We start from the raw sequence: 17085 nt of genomic DNA on the forward strand, positions 1-17085 counted from the left end.
TTATATATATATATATATATATATATATATATATATATATATATATATATATATATATAGAATTATAATCAAATGAGACAACCTAGTTAGGTGAGAAATAAGAACTAATCTGGTACATCTATCATTGAATTTTTTATGGCTAAGATTATACCTTTGTATTCTTCCTTATTTGGTTAATATTAATTATTGGGGGTTTTTATGTAATTGTCCTAGTGTTTTATTTTTAAATGGAATTCTATTCATATATTATGCATGATTTTAGGTGATATAATTTTGGTAGGATTGTATTTTTTTTGTTTGACCATTGATTATCGTATTCTCTATCATCTTCAGAGTTCGTTCTTCACGTTTGCCAAAAGTAGTCGTCATTCTTCACCTTTGTCGAAGTAGCGTTCATGAAGGTATATGTTCCTATTTTTTTTAATCACTAAAAAGTTGTTTCACATTATACCAATGGATAGCTCAAGAGGTCAGGCTTCAAAGTTGATAGAAATTAACATTTTCTACTACTGAATGGGAGAACATGAGACGACCATAACTAGTCAAGATTACAAGAAGTTGGTTCTCTTTAGTTAATAGACTAAAAGCGCTTTATGATTAAGACACTCATATCCATATAGCGCTGGGCACAATTGATTAGGCAATTTGTTTCACTGGAGTTGAACTTGCTTCCTGGAGTGCTAGTGATGCATTTGTCCCAGCATGAACTTCTGATCTTTCCAATTAACCAACTCATTGATCATTGCCCTTTGCTTTTCTTCATTGAGAAATTGCAGCATCTCGACGGATTTCAGAGCTAAAGCATCCATGGCTGACTCGAGGCGAGGGTAAACTATAGAGAGAGTAGCTTAGGGAAGGAAGTGAGAGTTCATCCCGATGCAAACCCTAATTTGTTGAGTTCGTTTTTTAGGGGTGGGAGTGTGATTGTTGTTTGGGATCTTTTGGTTGTTTATGTTGGTGGTTTAACGTTTGTTTACAGTGCTGATTCTCTCGTTCTTGTTCATCTCAATGTAATCTTTGTTTTTGTTCCGCCGATGTGTGCATGTCAGTATTCTGCCATGTGTAAGTCTGTATTCTGTCATCTGCACATGTGTCTTATCATCTTGATTACCCTTAGTTTTTTGTTCTTTTTTTTTTAATTTTATATATTTTTTGTAGGGTAGTCTAGGGGTGGAATTGTTTTCTGTGTAATCTCCAGGTTGTGGCAATTTTTCTTCTAGTTTTTTTTATCAATTTTGTGCATTTTTAGCCAAAACATTATTTGTTCTTCTCTGCGTGATGTACAGTGCACATAGCAATAAACTAAAGTGCACACAGCGACTATGCGTTTATATTGGTTTTAAATTTTTTGTCCACTGTGTTTTTTTCTCATTACCAGGTGGCAATATCTTTCAGTCTTGGTATGTCCGCTAGTAAGTTCGGTGTTATTCGGGCGTTTGGTGGTGTGGTCACGTCTCTTGATATTGTTGTCCACCCCCAACCGTTGCTAAGAATAAGGGTTCTGAGAAGCGGTTCAAATCGTCGAAAGAGGTAGCTGTAGAGAAAACCTCTTAATCAACACGAGAGTCCAAGACTTGTCACCAATATGTGCGTCGTGATAGCAATTGGCCGCTAAAGGCATAGTTTTATTTTTTTACTTGTGCATTTTTTCAGACTTTATATTTTTGGATGAGACATTGATTATTTTTGTGGGTTTAATCTGAATAATTTACTCTTGTTCTTAGTCTATGCTTGACGTTTTTTACCCCCACGTATTTCGCTAAACTGTTGAGATACAAATGAGTGGTCGTGTGTGTGCACCTACTTTATGGTGTGTGTGCATGTCAGTTTTAACTATTGAGCTGTAAAGAACGTTGGTGTGTGCACCCCATTATTTCACCGTGTGCCATTCAGACTCATTTGAGGTGCATTGTGCGTTTAATCTTTTCTCCATTCTCGGGAAACTTATTGATGAGAATTGGGTTAAATTTGTGGGTTTAATCTAAGAAATTAAATCTGAATCTTATTTTGTGGTTGGCATAGTTATTTCGCCACAACTAACCTGAAACTGTTGAGGATCAGATTAATGGTCATGTGTGTGTGCACCTACTTTATGTTGTGTGTGCATGTCAGTTTTAACTCTTGTTCTATAAAGTACGTTGGTGTGTGCACCCCAGTATTTCGCCGTGTGCCGTTCAGACTCATTTGAGGTGCATTGTGTGTTTAATCTCTTCTCTATTGTCGGGAAACTTATTGATGAGAATTGGGTTAACTTTGTGGGTTTAACCTAAGAAATTAAATCTGAATTTTATTTTGTGGTTGACATAGTTATTTCGCCACAACTAACTTGAAACTGTTGAGGATCAGATTAATGGTCGTGTGTGTGTGCACCTACTTTATGTTGTGTGTGCATGTCAGTTTTAACTCCTATGCTATAAAGTACGTTGGTATGTGCACCCTAGTATTTCACCGTGTGTCATTCAAACTCATTTGAGGTGCATTGTGCATTTAATCTTTTCTCCATTCTCGGGAAACTTATTGATGAGAATTGGATTAACTCTGTGCATATTAGTACAACTGCATGTGCACGCCACTGTATTTTAGTGTGTAACTAAAAAGTATACTCGTTTGCACCCACTGCAGTACAACTGCATGTGCACGCAAATGTATTAGGGAGATGAAACCAATCAAAATTGCGCTACAAATAAATTACTGATTATAGATTTTTCATAATTCAACATCCAAGTAATTCAAAAATAAATTTCCNCCCCTCCCCCCCCCCCCCAAACAGCCATGGTCTAACTGGTATGTCAACACTATTGAATCACCAACAATTAAAAAATTGCAGGTCTGCAGATAGATATCATTTGCATGTGGTGCACACATTAAAACACAGGAATGCATATTAGCCTAACAACCCCAATCTGCTTATATCTAATTGTTATATTAGAACTACTCTCAAGTGGAACCCACCCTAGTCTAAATGTAGTTAAACTCATTGGAAAAAAAACATCAATATTTCTATGGCAAACTTGTATTGCAAACCATTCAACAAAACAAACTCATAAAATTTCAAACATGCACACACTAAAACACATAAATGCACACTGACCCATACAACTCCCGGCTAAGCCTATTCTGCTAGAAACTCTAAACACATTGACGGAAAATAACACCACAGCGTGTTTTTCCGGCTTCCGTTACGGAACCTAGACTCCCTTCGCCACCAAACCCCTTCTACACTATTGTCTAATTTACTGTCTGAACCCTACGTTTGGTGTGCGCAATGGCTTGAGTTCAGTCTCTTCCAAGTAGAACGAAGCACCTTATCCTCCAATTAAAAACAAAATTGAAAATTTTTAAGAATAAATTACAACATACCTCTGTTTTCTGACTTGTTCCGGGAGCCTCTTCGCCGTTTCTTCCTTTGCTTCGTAGTAGCCATGACTTCCTAGGATTTTTCGACCTCTTGAATTTTTGTTTCCCTTCTCCGTTGATGCCAAAATTTTTCTTTGCGTAGACGTTTGGGAAGTGTAGATGAGAAAATCAGACTTCCCTTATTTTCCGAACGATTCCTTGTCAAAATTTTTCTTGAAATCGTACTTCTGCTTTCGAACGAGTCCTCATTCCTCGTTCCTCGTCATCGTTTTATCCCTTCGTCTCGAAGTAGCCATAGCTTTGTGATTGTGGAGGTGGAGTCAGCCGACGTTTGTGTGTCTTCTTCATTGCGTTCCAAATGCTTCGCACGTCGCCTTGGGGAGTGGAGGAGAGAAAGTCGGGTATAACCAATATTTTCGTATATTTGCTTCAACGCCCTAACGTCCCTAAGACTAAATTGCCCTTTGATTACTTATTATTAGTATTAATCACCCTATTTTTAAGATGAAACATTAAATTCCTAAAATTAAATCTTACCCTTGGTGGCTGATTTCCAATGGCTAGTATTAAGTCTTATTTCCCATCTAACTAGGTTGTCTCATGTGAAGTCTACCCTATATATATATATATATGTATATATATATATATATATATATATATATATATATATATATATATATATATATATGTAAAATATATATTTAGTGTATGAATTATATGTACTACATATATGTATTATTTAAATTGTTTATTTATATGCAAGCCGTATGAATGTATATAATTATTGTGGTGTATTTCCCTACTTGTGTTGTGAGATTTATTCCTATAAGAATTTCGTTACAGTCAAATTTGTACAATTTGACCACAATATGAATTTTGTTCTATTTAGTTGAGAAATTTTCTAAGGGAAATTTCAAAACAAGAATTTGTATATTGGTATACCCTTTTTTGTGGGATTGAATTAAAGTCCAAGTATGATTTTATTTTACAAAAAATAAATTGACATTTTGGTCCGATCCACTGACTATAGGGGTCCTGTTAATTGCAGTCCACGACTTTCAAAATTGTTAATTGCATACCATGACTATTCAGTTTTTATCAATTTTGGTCACTCCGGCCAAATTACTAGTCAAATGTCGCCGGGAGTTTAAATAATGAGGATATTTTAGTCATTTCGCTTCTTGTTTTTCTTTTCCAGCGAACCCTTTTTTTTTTTTTGCTTATTCTCCGGCAGACCAGGCAGCTATGGATGCTTGTACAGAGCTTAAATTTTTTTACAAGCAGCCTGGTCTCTCTTCTTCTCCGGCCACGGCGTCACGCTGAGCTTGTTCGGTGGAGGAGCAAAGCGAGAGGGGAGCTCCGACGGCGTACTCCACCCTTGAGCACGGAGTGACAACCCTTGGTACAGAGAAGTAGGGAAGAAGCAGCAAAAGCACCACCCTTGTTTGCGGACGCCATCGTTCTCCATGGCAGCCGGCGACATCGGAGGAACAGCAACCAGCGCCGACAATATCTGTCGTCGGCATCTGCCATCGTTCAGATCCGCGACCGCCACCAAAAGCCTGGGGAGCAATAAAGTTGGCGATATTTGCCGTCATTCAGATCTGCGACCACCAGCCAAAGCTTGAGGAGCAGCAAAGCCGGAGAAGAGGAAGAACAGATGCCGGAGAAGAAGAAAAAAAAATGGTTCGCCGGAGAAGAAGCAAAAAAACAAAAAAAGTTCGCCGGAGAAGAAGAACAAGATGCGAAATGACTAAAATACCCTCATTATTTTAACTTTCGGCGACATTTGGCCAGCAATTTGGCCGTAGTGACCAAAATTGATAAAAGTCAAATAGTCATTGTATGTAATTAACAGTTTTTAAAGTTGTGTACTGCAATCAACAGGACCCCTATAGTCAGTGGACCAAAATGGCAATTTGCTCAAATTATTATATATGATGCCTGTGATCAAATTTTATATATTTTAATTCCTGTACAATCCAGAAATTTCTGGTAAACATTTACAACATTGTAGTTGTTCTCAACACATATCTAACCACACCAACACTTCAAAGATCTCAAAACATACACAACACTTCAAAGTTCTCAAAACATTACATACAACACTTCAATAAACTAGCTAAGTTCTCAAGCAAAACAACACTTAAAAGTTCTCAAATCACCAACATTTCAAAGCTAGCTAAGTTATCAAAAGAACACTTAGAAAAGTTCTAAAAGTTCTCAACACCAACACTTCAAAGTTTTCATAACACTTTACTACTAATGTGCACATACATTACATCAAACTCTATCAACACATAATTAACAATTAATCAATGTAACATTATTAAATTAATGAAAACATATATAAGTACCAACACATCATTAAAATCAACTAAATAAGAGTTCAAACATTATATAAGCAACATGTTTACCAACAAATCTACAATAATATCTAAATAAACATTTTTACCTACACAAAATTTCATAAGAATTCTTCACAAAAATACATCGCTCAAATTTCACAAATCTCATCGATTTCATTCATTGAGTAGGGCTTTGCCGCCAATACGTACAAAAATTTAAATTATCAAATAATTACTTTTAACATTAATATAATAAGGCATAATTTAAAAGTATTTAGTTTTATTAAATTTTACATACCGATTCTAAATCTTCAAATTCATAACACAGAGTGCATATCCCAAACATATATCTCAAGACATAATACCCACACTCTACACCACCCGATTGTTGAGGACACTACAAAATATGGTTTTTATGTATATATATTAGAAAGTTAAACAATAAAACGCTACTAATAAATTTCTTAAAACTATATTAATACTCTAATTTTAATATATATCTCAATTCTCTTCCAATCAACTGTGTTTTTAGCTGCGCTCCTTGTCCTTTTAAATTTGTTGATGATCGAAATGCCCTATAATATACACTCATAAATAATTTATAACAATAATAATGATTAATAATATGTGTGTGTGTGTGTGTGTGTGCACGCTTACACATTCAACAAGGGCTTAATCTCTAGGTCAAGGTCACATGACATGGGGTCTAATACATAGACTGATTTTGAATGGACACAAATGACAAGAAGCAACCAATGATGTCTATATTTAAAAATATATATTTTAACGTAATTCACAAATAATTCAATTAAGTTATATAAATAACAAAAAATATAAATTTAGTTTTCTTACTCTTTATGGTATGGAGCTAAAATATATCTCTGATCCTTCTCTTGAAGCATGGCATTCTTGAGATAAGATATGACCGTAATGTTATTCAAAGCCACACTGTCCTTTGAAATTAAATCCTCCTTGGGCAGACAAATCCTACTGAGGTAACTCCAATTTTCTTGCACAACCGATAAAGACATCTAAAACATAGATAATTAATAAAAGATGAAAAACTAAAAAAAAAATTAAAACATAGAAACATTATAAAAGATTTTAAAAAACACTTACATTATAAAGACTTGTATTATGGATATATCGAGCCAATTCATCGTTAACAAGTCTTTAATGTCGTCAAACATCACGAAAATACTATTACTTGAATGATGGAAGATTTCCTCCTCTAGGTCCAACTCAATGTAATCTAAATAGGAAGGCAAGTTTCTTAGATATCCAACCATCCTTTTGGATTTATCTCCCAAGTGCTGCAACACATCATCAGGAACAAGTGGGCTTGTAATTTTGTGGCAGATTAATCACCACTTTAAAAATTCATTATTTTTTAGCTCCTGGAATTTCCTATGTAACAAGAATATTAAAAAGCTTAACAACAAGTAGAAGATATGGTGTGCACTTGGTTAACCGTTGTCTTTTCTATATAAGACAGTAATTAAAAATCATTTTTTATTGTGTATTGTTGAAACTAGTGTTGTTAAAAGTCACATGGCCGGATAGAAAACGATTTTTAACTGTTGTCATTTCAATATAAACCAACTATTAAAAACCTTTGTCTACTGAATGTTGTTGAATTCTATGTTGTTGAAAATTATATGCATAGACAACGGGTTTTGACTATTGTCTTATATATAAAAAACAATGGTTAAAAACCCTTGTTCTAGCTCACATTCATAGATATTGATTTTAAACCGTTGTGTTTAACCTGTTTTATTTTTAAGCATAATATAATAATATTAATAATTTATCCAAACACCATAAATACAAAAGCATCAATTCATTAGTACAATCATATTCTACAAGTATGAAAAGTATTTCAAAATACAAAACAATTCATCTTTTATTTCAAAATAGAATGAACAATTGCAATCAAGTCAAAATATTGTTCACAAAGTTCTATTGAAATGCATTCCACTCTATATAACTTGATACGCAATCTATCCATTCGGAACATTAGAGAACAATATCCATTTTGTTGTAAACAACTTGTTGAAACTACATGTCAAAAATAGATATATGAATAGTAAATATATAAAAACTTCCATATTGTAGTAGTTAGCATAAACACAATATGATTAATCTTATAAAATTAATTGAAATAATAAAAAATATGATAAAAATTTTACCCGTGCTTGAACTGATTCTTTATCATCAATGGATGACGCATGCTCAATTAAAGTTCTCATGTAAGACATGACATAGAAACCACATTGGTTACTATCAAGTAGACGAGGAGCCTATACATGTTAAATAATATTCGTGCATTAAAAATTTATCTAGATATATAGTTATACAATATATAGTTATACAAACACTTGTATATATATAATTAGTTAAAAATCTTAAATTACCTTGACAATTTCTTTAAAAAAATTAATTTGCCCTTTCTTTCCCTTCCATACATGAAACATTTTCATAACCCTTCATATATTCATAAGAGTTGATTATTCACATAATGTAATAATCAACCGAAAAAAAGTGGAAGAAATTTAAAAACTACTTACACATATACAACATGTATCCAATCGTCATTGCAAATTACTTTTGTTGCCCCAAAACTTTCTATTAGTAGCTGCTTTGAGTGAGTTATGAAACATCTTGTTGTCATTTCTATATAAGACAACGGTCCCCCCACTCCCTAAAAAATTATTGGTACCTGCATGTTTATTTGCTGATCATAGAAAACCTAGCGCCCAAATCCGGAGGTCAACGTTTCTAAAACAAGCTAATTGCTAAAATCTTCCCATCAACCCAATAATGACAAACGAGAAACTCGGTTTCTCAATATGCCAAAAGGGGAAATTCAGTTTCAACCCTAGCGAAGATGGCAGTGTACCAACCTCACAAATTTCCGCAAATTCTGAAACTATTGAATTCAAGAACACGTTACGGCAAATTAAAGTGACAAATTAAAATGAGAGTTAATACTACAAATGGCCCTCTTAATATTGGGCTAGTACTCCTTTTAGGCAATTTATATCGTGGACCAGGGTGCACAATGTATTGTGCACCCCGTACTAAAATGACATCGTTTTAGTTATTTTAATTAAGGTTTTTTTTTAAGAAATAACGTTTCCCGTTTCGGCTGGTCTATGTATTTGTGTTAATATTCTGTGTATTCTTTGAAGGCATTCTGTGTATTGTAGATTATGATTCTGTGTATTCATGTTAAATTAGAGGTACTTAAACATAGGTTGTGATGTGTTTTGTGTATTCGAATGTTAGGAGGATGATTTCTGTGTAGTTGTGTCAATATTCTGTGTATTCCCTCATGTCATTCTGTGTATTGTAGACTACGATTCTGTGTATTCATGTTATTGGTACTTAAACAGAGAGGTGATGTGTTTGTGTATTTGGTGTTTTCATTTTCTGTGTATTCTTTAAAGACATTCTGTGTATTGTAGACTACGATTCTGTGTATTCATGTTAGGGGTACTTAAATATAGGTTGTGACGTTTTTTGTGTATTCGAATGTTAGGAGGATGATTTCTGTGTAGTTGTGTCAATATTCTATGTATACCCTCAAGTCATTCTGCACAAATGGCCCTCTTAGTATTGCGCTAGTACTCTTTTTAGACAATTTATATCATGGACCATGGTGCACAATGCATTCTGCACCCTGTATTAAAATGACGTCGTTTTAGTCATTTTAATTAAGGTTTGTTTTTTAAAAAATAACGTTTCCCGTTTCGGCTGGTTTGTGTATTTGTGTTAATATTCTAGGTATTCTTTGAAGGCATTCTGTGTATTGTGGTAAAGAAATAATCATAACCATATTAATCAATTTGACGATATTACCCTAAATTTAATGCAAATTTAACGGAAGACTGTTTGTGGTAAAGAAAACAGTAGAATGTTCCACGTACGAAATAATTAACTTTAATTTTGTTCTGATCTTGAAATCCATTTGCCAACTTGGTACTATTTCTCAGATTGCCGTAACTCTTTCCTGTATTGGTTACGTTTTCGTTTAGACAGGCATGCAAAAATATGATTGCATGCGGGCATTATCGTACAAGTTTCAAGTAGTAACTAGTAAACATTCATAAAATATTATTTTATTGCAAATTAAATAAAATTCTTTTATCTCATCGATAAGCTAGCCACTTGCCAAATCAATGAGAGGAGCATAAACTTAATACAGTAGTAGCAAGCAACAACAATACACTGTTATTATAGTAATATCTCCAGAAAACCAAGCCATGAGAGCTAGGAATCTGAAAGCTAACAACACGTATATGATTATAGGTGTTTTCTATCTTGAAGATGGCTTATTGGCATTGGTATCCACTAGGGACATTCTTGCCGCAGTTATTGAGCAGCAAGCTGAGGGAGATGGGAATGTCGAGGTTGATTCCGAGGATGTTGGCTTTAATGGCGGTGCAGAGGCAGACGGCGGCTTCGAGGTCGACAAGACCGGCAATGAGAGAGCAGCAAGGGGTGGTGGCGGGGCTTCCGACGACAAGGTTGAGCAAGTCAGTCAAAAGGTTAGCACACACGCCTAGTTTGAGTGCATCTTTAGGGCACTTGCCGGCCTGAGATGATGATGAGGGGGACGGTGGCTGATGTTTTGGTGGTGGTGGAGGGCAGGGCACATTGGTGGAGCTAACCACCGTGAAGAAGAGAAGGTTTAGGGCGAGGAAAAGGGTAAGTGAAGAAGCAGCTGCAGCCTTCGCCATTTTAATATATAGAGATCTTAGCTTGCAATAATATATGGCTTAGCTAGATGTGTGGAATATCCTTAGCTTATGTCCAGTATTTATAGATGAATTGTTTTACATTTTTAATTCTTTCCAAAAAGATATTACACCCTGCAACCGTGTTGACCAAAAAAAAAATTTTTAAATTATATATTTTCATATAATTATTCTCACTATTAATATACTCAAACCTAACACTCTTTGAAAATCACAGCTTTCTCGGGTGTATCCGATATTTTTGTTTTTTTGTCACTACTTTGAGAAATGAGCTGAGTAAGAGTGTGCTCGGTTCCACATCAAAATCAGAATGCGAATCAAATACATACTTAATGATAATATGAATTTTTGTGAAAGTATTTTGCAACTGAGTAAGAGTGTGTTTGGTTCGCACATGAAAATCGAAATGGGTATCAAATATTTAGTGGTAGTATGGATTTTTGTGAAAGTATTTTGCATGTTTGGTAGTAGAGTAGAATTGGGATGATTACTAATATTGATGTTTGGTTATGTATGACCTTATAATGGGAATAAATGTTTTAAAAATATAAAAATAAAAAATAAGACAATTGATCCTAATATAATGGCATCCAAAGCACCAATATGTACAAAAAAAAAAAAAGAAAAAAAAGAAAAAAAAAAGATCAAAACAAAAATTTTAGAAACACTAATCTAAACTTAAAAATTATATTACCAGCAAGATGGAATGATACTTTTTTCAAAAAAGAAGCAATGCTTCCCTTATATAGAAGAGCTCAAATGAGTTCCTCTTCTTGAGTTCCGATGTGAGATCAAAATCTCTCATTTGTGTTTTTTTTTAAATATTTTATATATAATTTTGTTTTGTATTATTATTATTATTATTATTCCTTTTTTTCTTATTATTGTTATTAATTTTACCAAACGTTTTTTTAACATGAATATAAACTCTATGTAATTAAAATAATAATAATAATAATAATAATAGTATTATTATTATTATTATTATTATTATTATTATTATTATTATTATTATTATCACTACATATTTTATAAAGGTATTTTATGTCTTTTAAAACATATTTTATTTCTATTCCTTAAACCAACCAAAAACTGTAATATAATTCCTAAAATATATTACTCCCGCAAATCAAACAATAGAATACAATTCTTATTTTATTCCTTTCCTATTTAATTCTTTATGGAATAACATTCTTATTACCTCAAAATTCATTTTGTGAACTAAATGTGTTGTAATTGTGACGACCCTGATCCATAAAATCCATAATGAGATAAAACTAATCTAGATTACAAATTTATAATTGATTGATTGAAATTAAGAAAGTTAATAGGATGGAGTGGAGTGTGTTGTAGCCGATATTTCTGGCTTTTGAATACCGAAGATGACAAGCAAAAATTGGACGGAGTTATCTGCGGTGCAGATTCCATTTTTGGATATTTTAGTTGGCATATCTAGTGTAGCCACTAACCATGCCCCCAAACTTGACTAATGGTGATCACTCCACCTCTGCATTCATATTATTTTTTTTTTCTTTCCCACCAAGCCAACATTATTTCCATATGCTACGGCCGCAAAATATATATATATATATATATATATATATATATATATATATATATATAAATCATGGAAGTGGTGGGTTTGGACAGATCCAGATCCCTACCTATTAAAATTTTGAAACTAAGGAAAAAACGAGATTTATCGAAAAGATATAGGAATAAGAGAACAAGTTCTCTTGCAAAATTGTATTGCAAAAATTGAAACATGTGTTTCATATCAATTAAAAGTTTAAACTTGTAGTTGGATCGCACATTTATATTTATATATTATTTATTCTTAACACCAATTCTCACGTGTGCGGGCTGATTACTTTACATGGACTTGTGCATATATAAGATATTAATATATAGAGAAAATTGTAATTTATGCTCCTCACAAATATGCCAATTATCAATGTCACGGCTGAATTACTAGTGGTGTAAATTTTGCATTTTAAGTTTCAAAACGTGACATATATGGGTGAAAATAAGCTAGACCGAGCCGAGCTTTAGAAATTTAGGCCTGGGCCTGCTATAGAAATCTAAAGCCTGAGTCTGGGCCTGTATGTAAGCTATTTTTTAGACACAAGCCTGAGCCTACAGTTGGTCTAGCCTGGCCTGAAGCCTCTCTATTTTTTTTCTCATTGGGAGGGGATTACCCAAAACGGATTCAGGTTTCAAGAATACACATTACGCCAACTTGGTAATCCTAATATATCGTAATCTAACATCTATCCCAGTTAACTCATCTGGTGGAGATTGAAAGATATGCATCCCTCTTGGAAATCGGTTGGACATTTTGGCCAAAGCATCTGCGCATCGATTTTGCTCTCTTGCAATAGGAGTAACCTGCCAAACTTCGAAGTTGCGGAGCTCTCTGCGGCAAGCCTCCAAAATGTTATGAGCTACAGACGAGGGTGGTGAACTGCCATGCATATAGTCTACTGGCTCTTTTGCATCACATTCAAATATTACCTTCTTGAAACCCATGAATGCCGCAAGTTGTATTCCTTTTAGGAGAGCCCAAGCCTCCGCTTCCAACTGTGAGCAGTTTCCTATATTATAAACGAATCCTTGCCTCCAGTTGCCGCTATCATCTCGAATCAATCCTCCTACGGCTACTCTCATTGAACACTGGTCAACAGACCCGTCCGTGTTTATTTTAACAAAGCCTTCGTGAGGCTTGCTCCAGCTTAGTTGTCTCCAAGATAACGGATCGTCTGGGCTGTGCATTCCTTTACCACGGGAGAAGGCTCTATTGATTTCTTTGGTCTGATCTTTAATCCAATTAACCTTGAATTGGAGAGGCTTTGTCGTATTATTGAAGACTGCTTCGTTTCTCCATTTCCATAACCACCATGCGGTTATGGCAAACATGGAGTTCTTCCTTTACCTTTGTTAGAAATTCCTTCTGCTATCCATTGTTCAAAAGGAATCATTCTGCTTCTGGTTTGCGACTGCGGAAAGATTGCATCCCAAACTTCTCTAACTGCTGGGCAGTTACGTAGAACATGCGCGGTGTCTTCCACCATATCAGTGCAGAGCCAACATCTGTCATCTGTGGTCAGGCCGCGACTCCTCCTGTTGGAGTTGGTCATAATTCTATCATGGGAGACTTGCCAGAGGAACGTCCGAACATGATTCGGGACCTTGAACTTCCACACACTATTCCATTTCGCAGGAGCAATTGCCCCAACTTCTCCCGTAGATATGCTATAGGCTGAACTAACAGTGAATTCCCCTGAATTTTCTTTAGACCATCCGACTATGTTCTTTAGCTCCGGTTCATCAAGCAAAATAACAGCTGCTACTCTGGAAACAGATGATTGAGGAGGTTCCATCTCCAGCCTTCGTTGGGAGCCCAATAGCTTGCTACATTCCTGTTGATTTCCATATGGGGTATAGGGCCAAGCAATAGCTCTGCGAGAGGAGTGTTTTCCAGCCAAGTATCAAGCCAGAAGGATGTATCACTACCATTCCTCACTTGCTTTCTTGCACTATTTCTAAGTATAGGAACATATTTGATGATGCTTTTCCAGGCATTAGACATAGAGGATCTGGACTTCCATGTAGTACAGTCAGAAGGGTCGACCGAGTATTTATGTTTGAGCAGCTGCACCCATAAGCAATTTTCATTTTTCATCAATCTCCACCCTAACTTGGCTAAAAATGCCAGGTTCATGTGCTCGAGTTTTCGGATGCCAAGGCCACCATGCGGCTTAGCTTTCGTGATGGTATCCCATTTAATGAGGTGGAATTTCCTTTCTCCCACTTTGCTTCCCCAAAGGAAATCCCTGACAATCTTCTCAATGGACGCGATAACTCCAAGTGGGAGCAGTGTTGTCTGCATAGTGAAGTATGGGATGGCCGACAACACCGATTGGGCTAAGACATGTCTACTTGCGAAGGATAGAGTCTTCGATCTCCAGCCTGTTAGTTTGGCTTTGATTCTCTCAATGATGCATGCAAATGATTCTTTCTTGAGCCTTCCGTGATTGGACAGAACGCCTAGGTGTACCTACCCAGGTCTGTCACTTTTTGAACTCCCAGTATATTAACAATTTGTTGCTGCATGTTCTGGGGTGTGTTCCTTGAAAAGAAGACGGATGATTTTTGGAAACTAATCCGTTGTCCAGAGCTTGAGCAGAACAAGTCAAGGCACGTCCTCATTTCTAAGCTTTGTTCCTCAGTCGCCTCCCCGAACAACACCAAGTCATCTGCAAAAAAAAAGATGGGAGATGTGAGAGCCTTGCCTTTTAATTCTTATTCCCTTCCAATTGCCAACATTCACAGAGTTAAGGATAATATGACTTAGTCTCTCAATGCATAAAACAAATAGCAAGGGGGAAATCGGGTCTCCCTGTCTGATTCCCCGTCCTGGTTTAAACCATTCCGTCATTTGGCCATTCCATAGCACTGCAAGTCTTGATGATGAGATGCATTCTCTGACATTACTCCTCCATTTGTGATTGAAACCAATATCCTTCAGAGTATCATCAATGAAATTCCATGAGAGCCTGTCATAGGCTTTTTCTAAGTCTACCTTTACAACCATCCAACCCGTCGATCCTTTCTTGGATTTCATTGAGTGTAGGACTTCTTGGTAGACGAGAATGTTGTCTGAAATTAATCTACCCGGAACGAAGCTAGCCTGATGCATTCCAATTAGTTTTGAAGAAGCAGCTCTAAGCCTGTTCGCCATCACCTTTGTTGTGAGTTTGTAGATGACATTGCAGAGACCGATCGGGCGAAGTTGTTTCACTGATTCCAGATTGGACACTTTGGGTATAAGGGAAATAAGAGTATCATTGCAGCCCTCAGGAAAACGCCCTGTTTCAAAGAAGTTCTTGACGAACTTGAACAGGCACATACCTACTATATTCCATGTTTTTTGAAAGAAACACGCACTAAAGCCATCCGGACTTGGTGCTTTACAAGGTGCCATGTCAAATAATGCATTTCTGACTTCTTCCATATTGATAGGGGCATTTATAATGTTCCAGTCCGAATCTGGTAATGGGGGAAAATGGCCGTATTGGAGGCACTGCCTATTGGATTGGTTTTCCTCTGAGAAGATACTGATGAAATAGTTGCGCACATGTTCTGCTAGGTGGTGATCGTCCACAATCCAGTGTCCTTCCTCGTCTTTCAATCTACTAATTTTGGAATGGTTGTTTTTGGCCGACGTCGCTGCATGGTAATAACGGGTATTCCGGTCACCAGATACGATCCAGTCCTCCCTCGATCGCTGGAACCAAATTAATTCCTCCTGATAGAGCGTTTCTTCAAGTTCAAGGCGTAGTTTTCTGTCAAGTTTTAATAAATCTGAGCGCACTTTGGTGGCCAGGGTGCTTTGGATCCCTCCAATCCTCGCAAGTAACCTTTTTTTTTCCGATGGAATATGTTGCCGAATACTTCCTTATTCCATTTTTGTAGTACCTCTGCCAGATTGGTTATGTTGCTTCTTAATTCCAGTTCTTTGTCCCAGCTCTGTTGTACCACCTTTGGGAAGTTTGGATGGGTTGACCATGCCACATTAAACCGAAAGTTTTTACTTCTGCCTGCATTAGATGGGGATGTTGTTATGATGAGTAGGGAAGCATGGTCCGAGTTTATTATGGGGAGGTGTTCCACCGTAGCTTCCAGAAATCTTATTCTCCATTCCACGTTGCTGAGGGCGCGATCGAAACGAGCACCTTTGAAGGTTGATGTATTAAGGCCTCTCATCCAAGTAAATTGAGTTCCAGTGTATCCCAAATCCAATAATCCTTCTCTGAATATCCAATCATTAAAGCCAACGCATCTAGCTGCTGAAAAGTTTTCAGTATTGCTTACTTCCTCTTTACAAGTGACGGAGTTGAAATCTCCTGCTGTTAACCAAGGAACCTGGGTGGTAGTGCTTGTTGTGATAATTCATAAAACAAGTGCCTGCGCAGAGTATGATCCGGGCTACCGTATACCACTTAGAGTATCCATGTGTTGTCTTCACAATCTGTAATCTGCAAGGTAATAAACTGAGGGTGAGTTTGAATAATTTGGACATTTAGAAACTCCTTCCAAAGGATCCATATGCCTCCTGAGAAGCCCACATCTTCCACTCTTATCCATTCTTCGTATCCAAAGCTTGAACAAATTTTGTTAGCATGGATCCCGGATACCTTTGGTTCTAGCAAACAAACAATAGACGGGTTATAAGAGCGAGTAAATTGCAACAAGGTGCGCCTAAACGATTTGGAGGCCGCACCCTGACAATTCCATATGAGGCATATTAGGACTCTCTGAGTTTGAGTCACGTTAGGACTAGCTATCCTACTCTACCTAAGACTCCCCTAGTATATATATCTCCTATTCCTCATCATTGTAATTGTTCAATTGAATCAATACAATATTCAGTTCTCATCTGGTATCAGCTAGCCTAGGTTTATTTTCCAATGGATGACGGCTCTGTTAATTCTTCCGAACGGACCGTTTCTATGCAGCTATTTCTTCTGCGATTTCTTCAGCAGCCGCTTCTCTGTCTGCTGCGCATCACTATGTTAGCATTAAGCTAACGAACAAGAATTTCTTGTTTTGGAGGACGC

At 36.2% G+C, this 17085-nt stretch overlaps 2 protein-coding genes across 2 annotated transcripts; both read right to left on the reverse strand.

Moving 5' to 3' along the window:
* Positions 1-9797: 9797 nt before the first annotated feature.
* Positions 9798-10486, reverse strand: LOC116002520 (14 kDa proline-rich protein DC2.15-like). Its single transcript, XM_031242675.1, has one exon. The coding sequence runs from the start codon at positions 10445-10447 to the stop codon at positions 10040-10042; it is 408 nt and encodes a 135-aa protein (XP_031098535.1). The 5' UTR covers positions 10448-10486; the 3' UTR covers positions 9798-10039.
* Positions 10487-12694: 2208 nt separating this feature from the next.
* On the reverse strand, positions 12695-16612 carry LOC116001153. The gene is made up of 7 exons (XM_031241043.1): positions 16556-16612; positions 15944-16390; positions 14786-15773; positions 14527-14721; positions 13989-14434; positions 13398-13884; positions 12695-13281 (listed from the first exon to the last, which is right to left on the reverse strand). Exons 1-7 carry the CDS (start codon positions 16610-16612, stop codon positions 12695-12697), a joined length of 3207 nt encoding a protein of 1068 aa, XP_031096903.1.
* Positions 16613-17085: the final 473 nt, after the last annotated feature.

This window comes from Ipomoea triloba, chromosome 13 (assembly GCF_003576645.1).
Source record: "Ipomoea triloba cultivar NCNSP0323 chromosome 13, ASM357664v1".
In the NCBI taxonomy this organism is placed as follows: Eukaryota; Viridiplantae; Streptophyta; class Magnoliopsida; order Solanales; family Convolvulaceae; genus Ipomoea; species Ipomoea triloba.